Source organism: Lissotriton vulgaris, chromosome 3_1, assembly GCF_964263255.1.
Source record: "Lissotriton vulgaris chromosome 3_1, aLisVul1.2, whole genome shotgun sequence".
NCBI classification, from domain to species: Eukaryota; Metazoa; Chordata; class Amphibia; order Caudata; family Salamandridae; genus Lissotriton; species Lissotriton vulgaris.
The window spans coordinates 986322247-986344566 of record NC_141689.1 but is presented as its reverse complement, the minus strand read 5'-3'; the positions used below and the strand labels follow the sequence as shown (position 1 = coordinate 986344566).

General features: G+C 43.9%; 1 protein-coding gene across 1 annotated transcript in view; it reads left to right on the top strand.

Annotated features, from left to right (window-relative positions):
* Nucleotides 1-22033, top strand: part of UHRF2 (ubiquitin like with PHD and ring finger domains 2) — a 616766-nt gene extending 594733 nt beyond the window's left edge. The window contains exon 16 of the mRNA XM_086961356.1: nucleotides 19727-22033. Coding sequence (XP_086817482.1) covers nucleotides 19727-19873 — 147 coding nt within the window. The 3' untranslated portion in view covers nucleotides 19874-22033. The remainder of the gene's footprint in view (nucleotides 1-19726) is intronic.
* The last annotated feature ends 287 nt before the right edge of the window (nucleotides 22034-22320 follow it).

Genomic DNA, 22320 nt, shown 5'->3' with positions numbered 1-22320 from the left:
CCTGCTCCCCAGGAATTGCTTTAAATTGAACACCTCCTATTACAACAAAAGGATGTTCTGGAGAGGCACACTTTTTTGTTGAATGCAAAGTGTTAGCAGTCTTGTTTTTCAATACAATTCTCTGGTTACTCTGCAGTTGGCTACTAGGGAGTTAACTGACAGACTGCTGCAGGTTTTGGAAGTACATGTTTCTTTCTACGTTGCAGAAACATTGTGACATGGATGATATTTGAGAACCTGTAGAAAATGTGGCCTTATTTGAGCTTCTAGAGCACTACTTATAATTTCTATGATAAAAGAACCTCTTCATTTTGTTCCTTTACTGCAGTCTCCTCTGTAGGAAATTCCTTTCAGTTTTAAAGCTTTGATTCCATCAAGATGGCGTTCAAGAATATACACATTTGTCATAAATACAGAATGTTAGCACTCCATTTGTTCATTATAGTACTGTGAAAAACAGGAGTAGTACATGGTTGGGATCCAAAGAGAAGCTGCTGCTGTTGGAAGTACGTGTTTGAAGCAGAATATCTGATGTTACTTTAATAGGGTAGATAATGGGTAGATAATGCAGCCTTATAGAAAATATGCTCTGATTTGAACCTCTGGATCACCTTCCATAACCTCCATGACAAAATTCATGTGAGAAAAGGTTTCTCTCAAACATGGTTCATCATATCGCAGTAGAGGGTCAGCATTTTTCACAGAGAAAAATCACCCGAGATCTCACCAAAATTCCTAAAATGAGTAAAACAACACCAACACATTTTTTAAATTGTGAATAAAATATGTTATTACGTTTTATATGTGCTCCTTTTTGTTACCCCCTAATTCTGGTGTTGACTAAAATGCATTTCAATAAGTACCTTGTTCCAGAGTCCAGTAATGACTTCCACACCTATATTTCATGTTGTGGCTAGTCAATGTTAATTGACTAGCTGCTCTAAGTTTGCCAGTCAGAGCATATTTGAACACCAGTGTCCCAGATACACCTAACATTTTAACTCCTTAAAGCCCTACCTTACCCCCTCCCTAAATGCTAATTTCCCAAAAACATCTGAATGGGTTTATACCAAATCACAAAAAGCACACTTTCTAGGTTAAGTTCTAACATTCTGCAGAATTTTGTGCAATTCCTTTAAGCCATTATTTCTGTATTGGAAAGCAAAATTACACCTTTTCGTGTTGTGCAGCAAGCTAAGCATTCTCCCTAGAGCACCCCCATACATTCAAATTACAGCACAGAGAAGAGAGAGTGAGTTTGCCTGCTGCATGTTTTTTTTGTCACCACCAGCCAAGAGGGCCCTTCTTCTTGGTCTGAAACAGAGGCTTGCAAATATTAATCTGATCTATTGGATCCCAGCTAAATTAATTCTATGAACCCAGTCACCACACTGTCAGTTCTACTGAGTGCCCCTACTCCTCCGCTTCAGACCTCAAGTTACGTCATTGAGTATCTAAACATTCCTCTCCATTCAAGCAAATCATATGCCACCTTCTCCTCGGCACGTACCATTTGAATTTGTAGTTTTTCAGCAAGCGGCCGTTGTGCTAGATCCTTGTGCCAGCACTCAAACAGACCAGTCTTGCAGTCAATGTATGGCAGTTCTTAGAAAATAAAGAAGATTATCTATCAGAGCAAGTGAACAGGGCTGTTTAGACCAAATCACAAAGGCTTCCCTTGATAACTGTCAACTTCTTGCGGTAATCATATCAACCATACATCTCTTACCTTCATACCCCATTCTTCACAATAGGGCGAAAAACAAAGCACCACAAAGAACTTATAAAAATATATAGACTTTAGTTACACCGCCATAAAAATATAAAACTGTAAATGATATGTTCAATTAAAAAACAGCAGCTCCTAATAAGAAAGTATTCTATTGACAGCAAATGTTTTAACACAATCTGTGGGCACTGGGTGTCTTCATATGTTCTCTAATACTGGATCTTTCATAGATTCACATGCTTGAATAATTCCCCGTTGTCAAAGTGGGAGTCCCACTGTATTATATCAAAGCAATCATATAAGTAGCATTGGCTAAGATGGCATTAGTCCATGAATTTAATAGCCTATCTGTTACTTTTTTTTTAAAAAAAAGAAGGCACATACAGAGGCTAGTTCCCTCAGATTTTCTAACGCACGTTTTGTGAAGGTAGTCTACCTGAGCTCTGCTCAGTAATTGCTTCTGGTTTCAAGAACCTTCTGTCAGATCAGATATATATTGCTTTCTATATCCCGGGGAATTTTCTGATCTTATCAGACCAATCAAGGAAGGGATTATTCAGGTCATGTAACACCTGTGCCAAAAAGAGACTTTCATTGATGACCCTCATAAAAAGTACATTTACTGCCTTTATCCTGACCACACAGTCAAAGACTGGAAGATATGTCGCACTTTCTCACAGAAGACCCTCAAGGACAGATAGGGAAGGCTTCAATTGTGGTTGCAGAGACTTAATCTCAAAACAACCCTGTGTCTGTTGAGGAAAGTGATGATTCACTTATGCCTGCCAAATCTAAAAAAAGATCTACAGAAAAGGAGTCTCCTGAATATCCTAAAAAGGCCCTTAAAAATCCCACCCTGAAGCGCCTGGTCATTCTAGGAAAACTCAGGAAATGTCTCACCACAAAACTCCTTCAAGGGTTCCTTCTGAGCCTTGTACACCGTCTGAGAAACTTGTTCTGGACAAAAGGTCTTCTAAATCCCTCCCGTCAACGACGGGATCTTCTCAGACACAAAAAAATCAGGAGTTCTGCTTCTTTTTCCCCGTCGACGATAGCATCGTCGATGACATTGACGATGCTGACATCCACATTCACTACAGCATCGTCACCTTTTATAATGTTATCCTCTCTGACAACGATTTTTACCTGTAGACAGTTACGATCAACACCTTCTAAGTCTTCACTCTTGCCTTCTAAGCGCTCGTCGACATCCTCGTCGATGGTTAAGGATCCTGCACCGTCGATGCGCATGTCGACGGATATCGTAAAGAAACCACCATCGATGGAACATTTGTCGGCGAAGTTACCGCCGTCGACGGCGACAGTCTCGTCGACGGTACTTCTGTCAGAAAGTATTGTTTTACCTGTAAAAGTGTTAAAATCCTAGCTGACGAGGGAGTTATGAAAGACTTTGATGACAAGGAATATTATGAGGAGGAATATCAATATTATCCTGAGTATATTCCTCAATAACGCTCAATACAAATGACTTAGTAACCAATCTACAGGGAATGTTGCAGGACTACTATAGACGCTTTCCAGGGCCTGTTTCTTCTACTCCTGCTCCTCGGGTTACACCTTCAGCTCAATCCTCACAAAAGACACCACGTCCTAGGCCATGCACTTTGCAAATTGTAGGAACCCCTTTATCCTCATTACCCCAGACGCATGACCATGATAATGCCGGAGGGATGGATAAGGGATCGTGCTTCCACTATTAACAAATGGGACGATTACTTAATAACAACAACATCTCCTGTGGCAACCCCTCCTGTGGATTCTCTTCCGGATGACAATGAAGGTTTCCACAATATTTTGGAGAGAGCGGCAAAACGCTTTCAATTATCCTTCTCGACCAAGAATACAGACTGTTTTCTTTATGATTTTAAAGAACCAATTAAAAAGGTTCATCCCTATTATGGATTTTATTTGACAAGAAGGGGTCCATATAATGAAAAGTCAACAGCTGTTATGCCTAGGTTGGACAAAATGTACAAGGCACCGGATAATGCCCCTGCATGGTTAGTCGGACAACCGAGGCCAAATTCGGTCATCAGCCAAGCAGCTCAGAGACCCTCTTGGAATCCTGCTACTCCTATCACAACACCACCAAATAGGGATGGGGCGTAGACTGGACACGATTGACAAATGATTTACCAGCATGGCTGCATTGACAGTCAGAGCAGCGAATTCTCTGGCAATTTTAGGAAGATTCGATAGGCAAATGTGGTCGGACATGGTGCAGTTCATCGATGTTCTACAAGAGGATGTCAAGTCAGATGCCAGGAAAATTCTTCTTGAAGCAGGAAGTTTCTTTAGGGGTCATAGACTGTGCTGTCGATGTAGCGTCTACATGATTCTGTCAGCTTGCTGGAGCAGCTGTCCTACACAGGCAAGGTTGTCTGAAAACGAACATTTAGACCGAAAGTCAAGACAAAAATACTGGACATGCCTTGTGACTGAATAGCGCTATTCGGAAAGCATATTGACAACAAAGCACTACAATAAATTAAAGTGGATACTGATACCGCAAAGGCCTTAGGAACTTTACAGTTTCGAAAGCAACCCTTTCGACGAGCTAGAGCAAAAAGTACTTATTTCTTCAGAGGAGGATTTAAAAGCTATAAGCAACAATACCAGGCTTAGGTCAGTATAGACAACTATACATGCAGCAGTACAGGTAGCCGCCAGCAGCGGCTTACAAGCAGCAACCCTGAGGAAAGCAGCCCACCAGGGGGTGGGATGTCAACAGAAAGCAATGATCTTTCCTTAAAGCTGGCTGCCTCCCCCAAATCCACACTATTAGTAGAATGCATTTCTCAGTACACCCACCAGTGGACCGGTATAACAACAGACAGGTGGGTCCTCAACATCTTACAACAAGGGCACACCCTGGAATTCATCACCAAACCTCCGAATGCGCCTCCAAAAAGGTAATTTACTCGCCGTCTGAAACAACTATTGAAGGATGTTGCTGTCATGCTACAAAAAGGGGCAATAGAGAAAGTTTCAAAACGCCAATGGGGTGCAGGCTTCTATTCCTGTTTCTACCATATCAGGAAAAAGTCAGGAGACTGGCGCCCTGTTTTAGATCTTCAAAAATTAAACAAATACCCAAAAAACAGTCACTTTGAATGGTCACCCTGCAGGATATCTTAAGCCTTCTGAACCATGGGGACTACATGACCGCTTTGGACATTCAAGACGCATACTTTCATGGCCCGATTCATCGCCGTCACCGGGGATTTCTGCGCTTTCATGTAGCCTCATTTTCAGTTCAAAGTGCTCCCCTTTGGACTGCGCTCCTCTCCAAGAATATTCACGAAGTGCATGGCACCAGTGGCAGCACGTCTGAGGCTAGACAGAGTGCAGGTTTTTCCGTACTTAATCAACTGGTTCTTAAAAGCTCAGTCATTCCATCAAGCCAAATTGGATACTGCACAATGCCTGTCATTATTCAAACAATAGGGTCTCAAACCAAACCTTCGGAAATCAACTCTCGAACCTACGACATCGTTAATGTTTCTGGGAGCAGTCTTAAACACCCTGTCAGACAAAGCCAGTGTTTCTCCAGAACGGCAGGGAAAAATCAAAATGCTGGCACAAAAGCTCTGTATAAGAAAGTCTGCTTCTATTGACTATACAAGTAATTCCTAGGAATTTACAACTCCTGCATAGCTCTAATTCCAAACTTCAGACTTTATATGCATCCTCTACAGGAGCAGCTAGATAAGAAGTGGCTGCAGGTTCTGGGATCATTCGACTATATATTCCGGATAACCCCAACAATGATAAAGGCTATGCAATGGTGAATGGTATCAACCAACGTTTCTCTAGGGATGATATTTCTGTCGCAAGCAACAGATTTAGTCATTACAATGGACGCATCCCTGGAGGGATGGGTTGCTCATCTTCAGGAGCTGTCAGTCAGTGGCACGTGGACGACTATCGAGTAAACATTACACATCAATCTCCTAGAATTGAATGCCATAGCTCTGGGGCTGTGTTCGTTCCTTCCCAGGATTGCAGGCTTGTCGGTTCTCATCCGTACGGACAATACCACCAGCATGCACTACTTAACCAAACAGGAAGGGACAAAATCTGTGGCTCTATCTTATCAGGCACAAACAATCTGGAATTGGGTTTTACAGCACAAGATAACACTAAGAGCATAATATGTGCCAGGAGTATCCAATGTTCTAGCGGACCCATTAAGCAGATTGACAACAGATTACCACAAGTGGGAACTCAATTCAACGATTTTAAAAGACATCCTCCTTCGATGGGGTGTTTCAAAGCTCTATCTTTTTACAATCCAGACGAACAAGAAATTCCAAAATTCCGCAAGCTGGCATCCCCAGAGAGGATCATTGGGAAATACCTTTTTGATCGGATAGTCGAAAATATTTGCTTATGCTTTTCCCTCATTTCCTGTAATACTGAAGGTCCTAAAGAAAATGAAGAGAAAAACCATGCAGATTGATCCTCATTGCTCCTAAATGGCCAAGACAGTTCTGGTACCCTGAGCTTCTCCTTCTCTCAGAGCAACATCACATTCCTTTGGTAGCATCACCGACGCTTCTATCCATGAACAAGGGCCAAGTACTGCATTCCAACCCGACTTCTATGCACTTGTCCACCAGTGAAACAACCTCCTCCATCAAGGCACTTGAATGTGGTACTGAGTCAGTTAATGAGAAGCCCTTTCGAACCTATCCACAAAACTCAACATGAAATTCCTGTCATGGAAGATGTCTCTGTTACTTGCAATAACCTCTGCAAGAAGCGTTAGCGAGTTGCAAGCATTCCCTATTAGACAACCTGTCATGCAATTCTAAAAGGACAAGGTAATATTAAGGAATAACCCTAAATCTATGCAAAAGTCCCTTCGGATTTTCATCTCAATGAGCCTGTTCTGAGAAATCTTTTTCCAAATCCACTCGTTATGGCTGAGAAATCCTTACATAATTTGGATGTTAAGAGGTCCAGTAAATTCTATCCACACAGAGCATAACAGTTTCGAAAATCTGATCAATTGTTTATTGCTTATGGCAATATGAATAAAGGACTTCCAGTCTCTAAATGTTCTATTGCCAGATGGATTGCAACAGCCATTCAGTTCTGCCATAACGCTGCAGTAATACCGTTATCTGCTAGAGTCCAGGCTCACTCAACAAGAGCTGTTTCTATGTCCACTGCATTATTATTTGCTGGAGTTCCAATACAGCAAATCTGCAAAGCATCCACATGGTCCAACAGGCATACCTTTACCCAGCATTATTGTCTGGATGCTGTCGATAAAACTGACATAGCAGTGGGACAGGTGGTGTTGCTGCATCTTTTCATTAAGGGGAGTCTCTTTGCATTTATGTTTCCTTTCTATCCCGCCATCCTCTATGATTATGATTACTAATGTCATTTGTTGATGGTGCAACTATCTTGATATGTTAGCAGTAATATGAATACTTATTATCATATCAATATATTGCAGACTATTCGGATTCAAGCATGTAAATCTATGAAAGATCCAATACTGGAGAAGAAAATAAGTTACTTTTTGTAACTGTAATTCACCAGTATTGGTATCTTTCATAGATTCACATGACCCATCCTCCTCCCCTAGAGGTTGTCCTTCACTTTTGGGACTATGTGTTCCCACTTGTCCTCGAAAATCTGAGGGAACTTGCTTCTGTAGGGAAGGTTCTAGAGGATGCTGTTGCCTGATTGACTGTTGTCTAAGTTTGGTCCTTTTTTTTAAAAAGGTCATAGATGGCTATTAAATTCATGGCCTAATGCCATCTTAGCCTATGCTACTTATATAATTGCTTTGATATAATACAGTGGGACTCCCACTTTGATGACGGGGAATATTCAAGCATGTGAATCTATGAAAGATCCAATACTGAAGAACATTTGAAGACAACCAGTGCCCACAGATTGTGTTAAAACATTTTCTGTCAATAGAATACTTTCTTACTAGGATCTGCTGTTTTTTTAATGAAATATATAATTTACAGTTTTAGAATCAATAATTTTTATTTAGTGGAATGCAAGAGCAATGTACACAGCTTCCTGCCTACCTCTCAAGGCTGGCAGAGCGATGGTTATAGTTATCACATTCACATCCTGAAGATCGGGCACTGGAGCCTCAATTATGAAAAATGTATGCAGTGACTTCCACTTTAAGAACAATTGGCATACTGTTAAAATAAAACAGAGAAATAACAAGACAAACAAACCCCCGTCCCATCCCCTGACCCCCCCATAGTCCTGTCGCAGTTCCGCAAAGGGTATCAGCCCCTCCAAATCTCCAAATCAAAGAGGGACCCGACTCGTTTGAATCCCTGCTCCCTCCATCTTTGAAACACTACTGACTTCTGCCCCGGCGGAAATTCAGGGTTATCACTATGGGAGTCATCGGCAATCGGAATGACGTCCACCATCTTTTCAGCACCACTCTATCCCAGACTCTAAGAGTAGGCGAAGTGACCGGCGAGGAGTAGAGCCCCCCTGATCTGTGTTTGTGGGGTAACCAAAGTTACCTCCAGATATTCGTGCCACCAACTGACTGGTCCATAAAATTTCAGTGTTTACTGGACACAGTTCTGTTCCATTCCACCGCGTAGCGGAGATACGCTGCTTTGTAATAGCCGCCTATGCTCGGGAGGCCCAAACCCCCCTACGTCTTTGGGTGAGTGATTTGCGAGAAAGAGAGCCTTGGCTTTTTCCTTTGTCCACACAAACCTATTGATTAGTCCCTGCAATTTCTTGAGCATGTCCGGTGGCAGGGTCATTGGTAACAGCTGGAAGATGTACAAGATGTGTGGAAGAACCATCATCTTCACCGCCGCCACCCTCCCAAACGCAGTCGTGACAAGGCGCCCAGCGCCTCGGTCGTGTGCTCCAGCAGTAAGGCATAGTTGAGCGAGACTTTCCTCCCAATAGTCAGCATCAAACGAACTCCCAGATATGTTATGTCGGCATGCGTCCATCGGAAAGTGAAATCTCTCTGCAGGGACTCTACTTCCCCCGTGGGTACGGTCAGGGTCAGGACCAGCGATTTTTCTAAATTAACTTTAAACCCCAAGACTTCCTCAAACGCTGCCAGTTCGCCTAGTAGTGCTGGGATGGTCGTCTTAGGCTACGTGAGCGATCGAATCACGTCATCTGCGTACAGACTGATTTTATGGACGTCTGCTCCAAATTTAAGTCCCCTAACCTCCTGATTGGCCCAGATACGTGGCACACAGGGCCCATGTAGATCGCAAATAAAAACGGGGACAGGGGGCAACGTTGCTCGTCTCACGCTCAATAGAAAAGAAGTCAGATCTGCACCCATTGACCCGCTCGCACCACTCTGGGTGAGTGGTATATGCACCGGATCCACTTGAAGAAGTTCTCATCGATCCCATACCTGCGCAGCACCACAAATAGATAGTCCCACACCACATGATCAGAGGCTTTTTCAGCGTTGATGTATAACAGAAAGGCCGGCCTTTGAGATCTCTGTGAGCTACCTATAAGGTGTAACAGGCGTTTGGTATTATTAACCCCCTGCCTGGATGGGATAAAACCCGACTGATCAGGATCAATGACGTCCACCATAAGGGGGTTAAGGCACGCAGCCAGACTCCCCGCAAAGAGTTTGTGTCAATGTTATGAAGCAAAATAGGTCTATACGACCCACATGCTTGTGCATCTTTGCCTGGCTTCAGAATGACCGAGATCGCCGGTTCCGCCATAGAAGGGGTCACCATTCCTGTATCGAGAAAATAATTGAACAGACGGGTTAAAAAGTGAGCCAGCTCTATACAAAATGCCTTATGAAAAGATGCAGTAAATCCGCCCGGCCCCGGAGATTTGGCGAGCTTCAATCTAGAGATCGCTGACATCACCTCTTCAATGTGAATTGGCGCCTCCAGGTCATCTGTGACGGAGGTAGGAATAAGTGAAATGCCACCAGTACTTAGATAAGTCTGCGGGTCCTGCGAAGACGAATCCTGGTCGAAATATAGAGAAGTTGATAAAAATTCCGAAAGGCGTCCACAATCTGCTCATCTGCCGACGGTTCTACTCCCTTGCAATCGCGAACCAGGTTTGCGTATTAACGCAAAGTCTCTGCGCCAACATTTTGGCGCATCGAACACTGCTAATATAAAATTTGGGTTTTAATCTGATGAGAGCATGTTCCACTCTGTCCAGATCCAAGTGTTTCTGTGCACGCCTACGATTCTCTACTTCCCTCCAAATCTGTGGGGCCCCGGTACGCGTATGAATCGTTGCTAGCTCACAGACTTCCCTCTCCAATGCAGCGCGCTTATCTCTACGAATGGCATTATAGGTTGCTGCGATCGCAATAAACTCCCCTCTAGCAACTGGTTTCAGAGCTTCCCAGGCCGATGACAAGGATACCGACCCCACATCATTCACCTGCAGGTAGTGCACTATTGTGTCTCGCATGCGCTTCACCATAATCTTCGGAATGCAACAGACTCTCTCTAAGTCGCCAGCTAGGCGGAATGGCTCGCATACGCTGCGCAGGCAGGCTAACAGAGATGAGAGCGTGATCAGAAAGGGAGCGGGTCATAATGTCAGAGGAGAGGAGACTGGACATGAGTGAGGTAGAAGCCCAAAAAAGATCGAGTCACACGTATGTTTATGTGCTGCAGATTAGTATGTATGGTCTTGGTCATTAGGATGCTGAGCACGGCACACATCACACAGCCCACTATTCACCAGCCACTCCTTTCCTATTGATGACGGTGTTCCAGCCTGGTGTGTCCACTGTCCTGATCTATCCCGATCCGCATCCATCACCAGGTTCAGGTCGCCACTGACTAGGATTGCGGCGTCCGGTAAAATGAGCACCGCAGCTAAGGCAGACAAAAGAAAGGGTTCTTTCTTCTCACTCGGGGTATATATATAGACCCGATAGTAAGGTAAATACCCTCCCACTGCACCCTAATGGCCAGTAACCGCCCCTTTATCTCTGTCACTGTTGATATGATCTTGCATTGGCATCGGGCTCCTGTTAAGATAGCCACTCCATTTTTCTTGGACGGCCAGCAGACCAGCTTGTAGCTTGTAGTGGGAATCGCTTATTGCGCATGCGCCTAACGCCCTTGGAGAGCAAATGCGTCTCTTGGAGAAGACAAATGTCACCATCAGCGTTTTCAAGAAGTGAGAGCACCGCAGCGCGCTTGACCGGATTATTCAGCCCACGGACGTTTAGGCTCACCACCTTGAGATCCCTGACCATCTATCATATTGTAAAGCTAGTGCTGGCTTCCACCCCTCACAAGAGGTAGCTATCTTGCGTCCCCTTTCGGCATGCCACCCTGATACCAGAACTGATGCCGAGCCTCCCAACAGCAGCCCACCCCCTCCCGACCCCAAAATTACCAAAACCATAACGCCCAAAAATGAAAAAAACATTAGCAAACAAAGCATGACCAAAGTTTGTCACAGTGAGTAACATCTGGGAGATCGTGGCTGCAACCAAAATCTATCCCAAGTGGAGATTGGAACGTGACCCCATCAACCGTGAAGTATCAACGAGACCCTCAATCGGTCACTACGTTCCTTCCCTCCGACGCCCCTCCATGTACCTACTCCCATGCCTACAATTGACAACTTCATGGGGTAGCAGGGCGGTCCGTGGTGTGCATCAAGACGGAAAACACTGCCTCTTTCTCTTTGACTCGGGTGGCCTGGTCCGGTTTCTTGAGCGTGGGTACTCTGCCCACCTGCTGCCAGTCTGAGGTGCAACGCACCCGCTGCGACTTGGGTTTTTTCGTATTATCCACGGGTGTGGAACGTTCAAGGCCCAGAATTCTCATTGCTTCTTCAAGCAACCTGAGTTGTTGTAACTTGCCCCGGTGTTTAAAAATCAAACGAAAGGGGTGGCCCCCAGCATAGGGAACATTGTGCTCTCGTAGGTGCATGGTCACAGGTTTGAATGCTCGCCTTTTGATGAGAGTGGAAGCCGCCAGGTCCTGATACAGAGCCGGTTGGCAGCCGCGGAAGTGTATAGGCTGAGCTTTGCGGGCTTTCTGAAGTATACGTTCTTTTACCTGAAAGTCATGCATGCACACTAAGATATCCGGTGGAGGCGCTTTATTGCCTCGCGGGAGACCCACCTGGTAGACCTGGTCCATTTGAATGTTCGCAGCCTCTTCCTCACCGAAGAGGTGTTGGAAGAGCGCATTGACAAACGATCTAAGATCATCCCCCTCTGTTTTCCAGGGAACCGCCCTGATGCAAACGTTGTTTCGTCTAGAGCGGGTCTCTAGATCCTCAGTATGGGCCTGAAGATCAATATTCTGCTTGCTGAGGCGTAGCATTTCTTGCTGCAGGTGATGGATCTCTTCGTCCCTAGAAAGGTCATGCTCTTTCAGGGTCGCCACCCGCTCCCTAATCTCCTACACGTTGCGGCGCACTTCCTTTAAGTCCGAGGCCAGCTGGGATCGTAACTTTTGTATGTCCTCTTTGATCGATGATAAGAGCTCCACCATGAGGGCTTTGGTAGCAGGGGCATCTTCGCCCTATCCTGAGCCAGTCTCCTAGTCACCCTGTGCTGCTGAATGACCGGACTGTTTCAGGAGGAGGTCCTTTTGCGTGCCCTTGCTGCAGCCATGACTCACGGGGACTGGTAAGCACCCCTCAGAATCCAGACGGTTCGCCCTGTCACCGTTCGGGCACCGCTCGCCACTCCTTCTTGGGCACCTATTTACGCCTCGACTCACCGCCCGCCGAATTGCAGACCGCCAATACTCCCCTCTAGGTCACTCCGGTCCACTGACCCTACTCCCACGCGACCGCTCACTCACCTTGCCCTCGTGAAATCGGCCCCAGCGGCCTCACTGCTGACTCTCACACATCCCAATGTCTCCTCCTTCCAGCAGTAGGCTCCACGTCCACAAAGCCCAGGAGCATTGGGCAAGATACTTGCGTAGGTGCTACACAGAGGGTTCTTTGCACTGTCTCGACTGATAGGGGGGGCGATCAGGAGGAGCTCCCGGCTTCGTTGCTGTGTAACAAGCCAGGCCATCAGCGACGTTTGCTGCCCGGGTCCCACCAAGGCGCAGTCACTGAGGGTATGGTGCACTCAGATGCCAGCTGGCAGGGGGAAGCCCTTGCACCCCGGGTCCAAGCAATCAGCCACTAGCCTGTAGGCCCTTCACTGCTGAGGCACCGCGGGTCGCCCTGTACCGAGAGAACCCGAGTCACAGCACTCCAATCTGCCAGCCCCCACCAGCATTCGCGCCCCGCCTGTCAGCGCTCGCCATCCGCCGACCTACGGACCGAGTCTGCTGTGCTGGGCCTCTTCCCTTCACACACGCAATGTTTTACTGGGCTCTCGTGGGTGCAGAGGCAGGCCAGTTCCGTCGGCAGCACAGCGGCTCAACCGGAGCACCTCTCCAGTTTGTCACTCTCCACCCTCAGACACGCAGGCGCGAGCTCCCTCAGCCGAGAGCTCCCTCAGCCGAGCCCATCAATGCCGGGACTTCGCCCGAGGTCCTCTCTCCAGGCCACCCTCAGCCGCGACAAAATAGCGCCTTCAGCGACCGTTGCTCCACCACCGACTCTCGTTTCGCCGGTGTACTTCAGCACCCTGCACAATCTGCTTGCTAGTTTCAAATCGGCCCTCACCCATCTCCTCGCCAGCGGGCTGCCTCTCGGGACCGCTCCTGATCTTCCGAACCTCGCAGCTGGGCCACTCCACCACCCGGAGTGCTAGGTCGCCGCTCCTCACTCATCCGAGGGCCCCAAGCCGAGGGCTGCCACCCGGGAAAATTTAAACGGGGGCTGCACAGCTGTGTTGCGGATACAGGGCGACCCCACTGAGAGGCGGATGGCACAGGAGGGGAGCGATAAAACAAGGCTTATGTTCAGCAGCAGCGGAGGGACAGGATCTCACGTCCTCTCACGCCGCAATCTTAGCCACGCCCCCTCATTTACAGTTTTATATTTTTATTATGAGAGTGTAACTAAAGTCATATATATTTTTATAAGCTTTGATATAATACCATGGGACTCCATTTTCGACGACGGGGAATGATTCAAGCATGTGAATCTATGAAAGATACCAATACTGGAGAACTACAGTTACAGGTAAGTCACTTATTTCTTATCATTGATATTCATCTAGTAACATGTTTAGTAGATATGTAGAGCTAAATTATAGAATATTGTGTCTTACTAGAATCTTCCCCGTACTTTATGAGATATATAATTTATATTTTTATTATGAGAGTCTTTTTTGGGTATTGTGTTTGAGCGTAATTTGTGTTTGAGAAGAATGAGTGGGAACGTCTTTGAGATATTTGGAGTTGTTATGTAGCAGAGTGAGTAGACTACAGAGTGGAGTGGCTGGTTGAATAGGCAAGACAAATGGAAGACAGTGAATGGTCAGAGGGTTTATTCATTTTAATGGCAAACTGGATTCGAGAGCCGAAGTTTAACCAGTTGGATAATATTTGGAGAGTGGTGAAGAGAAAATGAGTTGGTGGAATAGTAAAAAAAAAAAAAAATCAGCAGGCAGATGATATTGAGCAGAAGCAAGTTTATTTCCTTATAATGACTTCAGCCTCCAACTAGTCTGGAACCAGTCATCACTGTCTGCTTGCATTTGTAAAACAACAATTCTAACAATCTAAAATAGAGCTTAGAAAGCCAACACATTCTGCATAGTAAATACCGAGAGATGCCACAGAGTCTTTTCAACAGATGGTAATTTTACAAACACAAGATGTACTTATTGCACCTGCGAAGTCGCTTACCCAAATGATCTGCTACATCTGGTATGCTTCAAGACAAAGGAAAATAACCTGAATCACACACATGAAGCAAGTTGACTCACTGTGTCCCAAAGGTCCCTACACTTCTTGTCCTATAATCCTTAAAGAGCTTTGCTTCGGGCCTCATGCAGATTATAGACTTTTAATTCAAATCTTTAAAACAGGTGTAAAGACTCTGTCTTGAATGGGTGGGAAGTCTCAAGTGCCACCAAAACTTGTGTATTCTCAAAAATGTACAAAATCTGAACTCAAGAAGTTGACGTGCATTATATTTGATAAACTGCTTGCCTATTTCTCTGTTGCTTTGGATCTAGGATAAGCTGACCAGACGTTTCTGAAAATTACTGGATACGATTTCTAGAATTAAAGAAATTGTCTCTGTAGTTTCTTCAGAGTTGGAGGATAAAAAAAATGAACAAAAACCTTGGAAGTACTTCTAGTTTTTGAAATTGTACTGGTTCTACCACAGTGTGTGTCACTTTTAATTTGGGTGAGGTTTGTAGCATGGTGGTTTACTTTAGTGTTATTGTGTAAATCTTTTCTTGATTCACATGTTGTGCGTAATTCCTTCATCTAGTGTTAGATGGCCTACCCCTCCATCAGATGAACCCCTGAAGTCCCTGTGTGTGGATATCATCTTCAGATTCTGTTTTCTGCCAATGGATACAGAAGCATGGTCCACAGCTACAGGCCAAGAGTATAAAAGTATTTGAGGAAAGCACTGAAGAACAAAGAAAACACCAAAAGAATATGATCATCATTCACTAAGTATAGCTCCGGAAACCACAGTTTGTTCAATTAGCCTTCAACCACGTGATTGGAGAATGGACACTAGAGGGTTGGTGTTGGTAGTGGCCTCGAAGAGATAGAAAATACCCCTTTTAATTTTTACCGCACTTGCCACCACTAGCTGGTGCAGAAAGACAAATATCAGGTGTGTAATTTATGTCTACCCAGAGGTTGTTGAACTTGTGCAGAGTTTCTGCCTCAACCACTTACGGTAAGGGAAAAGCAGAGGTGGGCGCATTATGCCTTGGCTCAATCTAAGTCCTAACAGCCCTTTAAAGACTTAGGACTCTCCAGTGACTTAGAAATTGTCAGACATCAAAGTTGCCCAGGAAGTTCTGGGGTCAAACATTGAAGAATCAACGCACACCGAGTCACGGAGGGATGATGTACACATAAAGGCATATGAGGCAGTGCAAACACTGAGAAAACCGCACCACAAGTGCACAAGATCAAAGAACTGCATAAACAGGAACTGAAACCGCCTCACTGCCATAACAAAAGGTGGTCGAAGGCAGAGTCAAAACTAAGGGATCCATGGGTCCAAAACAAAGGAAAACACTGAGGGCATCCGTTCTCATCCTCACTCAACAGCAAAAGGCAATTGCAACCAGGCTAAGGATAAGGAGCCAAAAAGGCCCTATCAGCGACAAAAAGGAGAGGCGGCAGTTGATTCCGCAAATAATGGCGCATGGTGTGGAGAACAGCAGATGCAGGTCTCAAAACCAAAGTGGCAGCCCTACTACATAGAAACAAGGACTTCAACAAATTCCTCAAGTAATTCTGAATCCCTCCAAACCCAGTGATGGAAACCGAGCAGGAACAACAACAGGATAAGCTTGACATCCCCCCACCCTGCCCCCCTCTAAAACCTGAATCCCAAGATGAGGAAAACACTTCTAAGAAGTAGAGTAACTTGTCCAGGGTCCCATGGCTTACACAGCACAGGATCTAGAGGCATAGGAGGATATGGGGATGGACTTCAGGGTAAGTATTTGCTTCATATCCCTCCAAGCCTTCACCACTGAATGATCTTTCCACGTATAATGCCGTAAAACAAGAGAGCCCCAAACATCTATGGGATCAAACTGAAATAGAAGCATGCTTCCTGCTTAAAACATTACTACCAGAAGAAAAAAAGACACTGTTTCTGCTCATACTACCCAGTATCGTTGATCAGGGAAAGAAGCTTTTAAAAAGCCAGCATCCTCTAAGCCAGTAACACCGAGGATAGAGAAAAAGTATAAACCCTCCAACCAAGACCCTATGCATATTAAAAACCATACATGACAGACTCTTTAATTATTTCTATAGCCAGAAAAGATTCTTCGTTCCTCTTTCACAAGTCCTCCACCAAAGGACAGCAGAAGTATTGGCATGTGGGCAGAGAAATTATGTGTTCAGCAGCCACACAGAGGAGGATCACAAATTCATATGTTCTCCTAAACCGGTACAGCCAGCAACAATGGTAGGAATTAGAAAAACTGATGCAGCACCTCCCAGGTCTGTATAAGCAAAGGGACAAAGAGGTCATACAGTGAGCAAAACAAAAGCTATCATGTCTCAAATCTGTTTTGGACTCTGCAGAAACCATAAGCACACACACATCTGCATAGGCAGTACACTCTGGAGATATGCTTGGCTCAGAATTTCAGAATTTAGGCAGGAGGTGAGCAAATCCATAATTAGCATGCCGTTCACAGGGAACAGCTTGTTTAGGTAAGCCCTGGATGTGTCACTTGAGGTACAACTCTCATCAAGGTGTCCAACTGGCAGGGTATTTTTTCTTGTGATTCAACCACAGATACAGCCAACATAACCCTATCATGGCCAAGGAATCTGGCACATCATGGCAGTCCCAATAACACCAAGGGCAGCCCCTTCAATGGAGGGCAGGAGGCTGACCCCCAGAGGGTCAACATTGAATCTCCAAATAACTGTTTAAGGCAAGACCCCGACAGATAACATATGTATGAGAGAAAATAAGAGTTTCTCCAGGACTAGAGAAAAGTCACCTCGGACAGACAAGAACTAAACACAATAGACATTGCATAGAATTGGAACACAAACCACCAATTATAAAACCAAAGAAAATGTTTCACAAAGGGAAAGACCTCAAGCACATCCTACAGCAAGAAGTAACAGAACTGTCAATAAAACAAGCCATGGAAAAAATTTGCCCTGTGGCACACAACAAGGGGATGTACTCCTTGTTTTTCCTGTTCCCCAAACAGGTATAGGTCTGGGACTCCTCTTCAAATACATAAATATGCAAAATTCTCAGGTGACCACATTCCAGGAGGTCATACCGATGATGGAAGAAGGGGACTACATTGCTGCCATAGACTTCAAGGATGCCTCTCTTAATATACTGATTAACAACAAGCCCAAGAACTATATCTTTGTGGTTAAGCAACTGACATTACTAGTTCAATGTCCTACCCTTTGTGATAAAGTCAGCACCAAGGTTGTTCTTGTTGGGGGCAGCTCACCTCAAAAGACAGGGAATACATGTGTATGGCTACCTTTACCTGAATGGTAAAGGCGAGCTCCTTGCAGAAGTGAAGCAAGAGCACAAGGGCAGTGATACACACCCTACAGAGGTTGTGTTCTGCCCTCAACATATAGACATCTTCGCCAACACCTGAGAAACAAAGTTTTTTTTCTAGGGAAAACCCTCAACCCCAAAAAGGGGTATTTCCAGTGCAGAAGATAATCACCTCACTAACTGAACAACTTTATCTATACCAGATGGCACAGCCTCTGCTGTGATGAAACCACTGGGTATGATGGCCTTCTTGCATACCACGTTTCCGATTCTTAAGGTTACACATGAGACCAGCTCAGGAATGGTTACAAAACCAATAGGCACAAAATGGGAACAGGAAAGATCTAGTGGTTGTTAGGAACAGAGTTTAAAGGGAAATGCAATGGTAGATTGTTCACATGATGTCAAAAGGTAGTTGTGACCACCCCAACAGATGCATCCTAGACAGGCTGGGGAGCGCACATGGGCACACTAAACATCAGGGATCAATGGAACTCTCAGTAACCGATCAAATGCAAACATCCTAAAACTCAAGACAGTACTCTTCAATCTGAAGACATGTCACAGGAAGGAATGAGATCTTATGCCCTGCCAAAGCTAGCACAAGAGCTGTAAAAATGGTTTGAACAAAAGAACATAATTTTAACAGCCATGCATTTACCGGGCGTCCAAAACAAAGAGCCAGCCATATTAAGCATGCTGGGAAACACTTAACACAAGTGGAAACTCAAACAAGAAGTAGTTCACAACATGGGGCACACCACTCATAGACGTGTTAGTAAATTCCACAAATGCAAAAACTTCGCCTCCAGGTATACACTCCACCAGTCTCCGGGAAATGCCCTATTAATAGACTTTGTCAATGACCATTGCAAACCACTAATACCTCTGGTCACAAGCAATTCTAAACGGGCAACTGTGACAGTGATATTCCTAGCCCCATAATAGGCCAGACCGATATGGTGCTCAGACTTGGTAGAAATAGCACCAGGCAGAGTAAGGACGCTGCTAATCTCATAGGACATGTTTATCATACAGGGGAGACAGACCGAGGCTCCTCAGCCGAGCAGCATGGCTCCTGTGGAAACAAACTTCCGGCACCTAAGCTTGCATCAAAGATACATGGAAGTACCCAGGGAAGCAAGGAAACCAACAAGGAAATATCACACAGCCAAGTGACACTTACTGGTGCAAATAAGGGAAACTAGTGCCACATTGGGAAACCACTGTGATTGGCTGCCTTTTTACCTGTTGGATGAGAAACTCTCATGACTATCTATAAAGCTTCACTTTGCCGTTGCGGCATACACCAGGGGAATCACAGGCAAAAGTATTTTTTATCTCAACTGTTGTCAAGGGATTCTTATGAGAGATCAAATAAATTGTGCCACCAAGGTCAGCACCCACACCCATGTGGGACCTTAACTTGGTGCTACCACAATTTATGAAAACACCATTTTAATTTATGCACAAATCACGATTAAAATTCCTAACCCTCAAAACATCTTTTTAATAGCTATGACGTCACTGCATAGAGACAGGCACTCACAATTCAAGATCACTCCTACATGTAAATAACCGATTTGTTTCTTTTTACTTTTAGTAACTTTAATGTGGATTACGTGTATATGTCAATGTGAAATGATGATTATGGCCGATCTTTCAATACTTTGATTATATATATATTCTAAAGATTAAAGCATTTTTTTAAAAATCTGACAAAAAATGAACGCTTTTTGTATTATGAAGAGTAACACTTTCTTGTTGCTCAAAAAAACTATGTAAATGCTTGGATTATGCATGCTGCATATTCAACTTGCAAACGACTAACAGTAACCAAACTTTTCCTTGTTGCTTTTCCAGAGCTGTTTGAACCGTTCCTTCCGTGCTGAAGTCTTTACCTGCCCTGCCTGCCGCTACGACCTAGGAAAGTCTTATACCATGGTCCCCAACAATATTCTACAGACATTGCTCGACCAGTTCTTTCCAGGGTACACCAAAGGACGATGATCATGCGCAGCTTTGGAAATGTTCTATATTCAATCTACTGACTTTATAGTTGATCGCCCAAAAGGAAAGAAAAAGAGCGTCTTCAAAATTGGACCAACTGACAGTTTGTGAGTCCACAAATCTGCTTTAGTATGATGCAATTACTTTCATCCCCAAACGCCATCACTTTGTGGAGCGAGAACTACATCTAATGTCAATCAGAGCTTTTGGAAGGTAGTCAGACTACGGCAACTTTACTTCCAATAGGGGATAACGCATAAACCTAAGCACAGACTTATTGAAATAGGTTTATGGCTTATGGTAGGGTGTTGAAATCACTCTTGATACAGACCACATAGTTTTGTGGCTGTGTCAATAACATAGGAACATTTTGTAAAGCTCAGCCACACACTTCCTCCCTGATATAACTTGTGCCTGGCCCATCATAGTGTGATCTCAAACAGCACTTAAAAAACGAGTTTGACTAAAGATAGCAGATTCTATGATGTGCGAGTATAATCTTTAGTCTCCACTTCCATTATGCTGTTCTTTTTCCAATTCATTCTTTGCAGGAACAGGCTGGCTTGTAATCTACTTCTGTGAGCTTCACTGTGCTTTTTCTCGCATCTTATGCAAGTTGACTACTAATGACTAATGACAACAATATGGAATGCGTTGTTGCTACATTAGGGTAAAGTGATATGTGTTTTTGCACTTCGAGGTAACGAAGACACTCTAGTTGTGTTAAAAAAAATTTAAAACATAAAAAAAGCTTTTTTGTATTAGATAAAACAGTATGCTTTTAGTAAGGTCTTGTATCAGTGTCTACATTTACATAGCTTTGTACGCTGAGGAAGGGCAGTGCAAGCTTGAGGGTTTAAAACTGCTTCATATTGTGATCTCAGATTTTATATACAGTATATCCCCTATTCCCCCAAGATATACCTTATTAAATATTTTATGATTCTGCCACGTTGAAAATTTTCATTTACTTATCTGTAGTCATGGCAAGTTAACCATTTTACCCACAATAACTTTCTTCAGACGCATTTTCATATCTGTGTTCGAATTTTTAAATAAAAAAAAACATCTTTCAAAAGCAGGAAAATGATGAAATATCGTAATTACCATTGAGAATACATCAGTTGCATGGTTTTCAAAGTACTCCTCGAGTGTGGGTTTGTGGACTTTTCAGAACCTTTTGATATCCAAGCAAAAGATTGATGACTGTCCTTAAATCAAATGGGAGCAAAGGATTTGACTGACATCTTTTGAATACTGCTGCATGGAGCTTCGTAGGAAGCAGACGATTGTTCATGGGAACTAGGTAGAGAGATGTGGATTGCAATCTCAGATGAAACACTTTTGTATTAGAGTAAGATTTTTATTCTTGGCTTTGTTTGTATTATTCAATTTACCATGACCCGAAGAAGGTAAGACATCCACTTTACGCCAGTTCCCAATGATTTTGTTCCCATGGGCACTGATTTTGAATGATTAGATCTTGTAATGATGTCAGTATTGCTGTTGCTTTATATGCTGTGCCTCCCATTTATTAAGCTAATGGTTTTCTATTCACGTGCCTCATCAGTTAGCGACAGAATAATTGCCCATGCCCAATTCCGAGGGATAACTACATTTTGCTCTTGCACCCTTCAGAACTGAAAGAAGTTTGCACTTTGATTCTGACTTGTTGTCCCCTCTCGTACCAGTGTCAGGCTAGTCCACCTTTTAAAAATGTTTTTAGATGAAAAATATCCAGCAAGCCTGATGAGATATATTACTAAGTGCAGAGTAACCTCGTAATTCAAGTTCAGTACATCTTCCTGTTATTGTATTACTGGGAGTCCACTTTTTGTATAATTGTTTTAGTAAACACTTTAAAACCTGTGCAGTCCCTACATTGTAAGTGGCACTACAAAAAGAAAAAAGGTTTAATGGGGAACATTTGGCTCGAGTGGTGAAATGCCCTTATTTAACTTTAGTGTGTCCTACGTTGTAATGCTACTGCTTGTACACCAGTTAAAATAAAATGATTTGGTAAACAGAGTGTACTCCTATGACCATGCTCGCAAGCACAAACCATGTGAAACAAAAACGTTCTTACTTTTTGAAGGTTAATAAAAATCAATCTGTTGTGGATGTAAATATTAATTCAAGTAAAAGTAAGATTTTAATTGCTTTTTTGCTGCTCCTCCCATTTTATGTTAACATATGGATAATATAAAAAATACGAAAATAAAAATCAGATGGTTAGAGTCTGAGTTTATAAAATATTGTGTATGTGTATACACATACAAACAATTCGTCCTCCGGTGTGAATGGAGGGAACAAGCCACTGTAAAGCAAACTTCTGCTTCTGCATTTGTGGGGTGCTTGGTGGATCGCTAATGCATTTCATGCATATTGATCTTGCTCATAGCGGAGTCATTTGACTTTTAGTTGCCATCTTAAATGTGTATTCAATA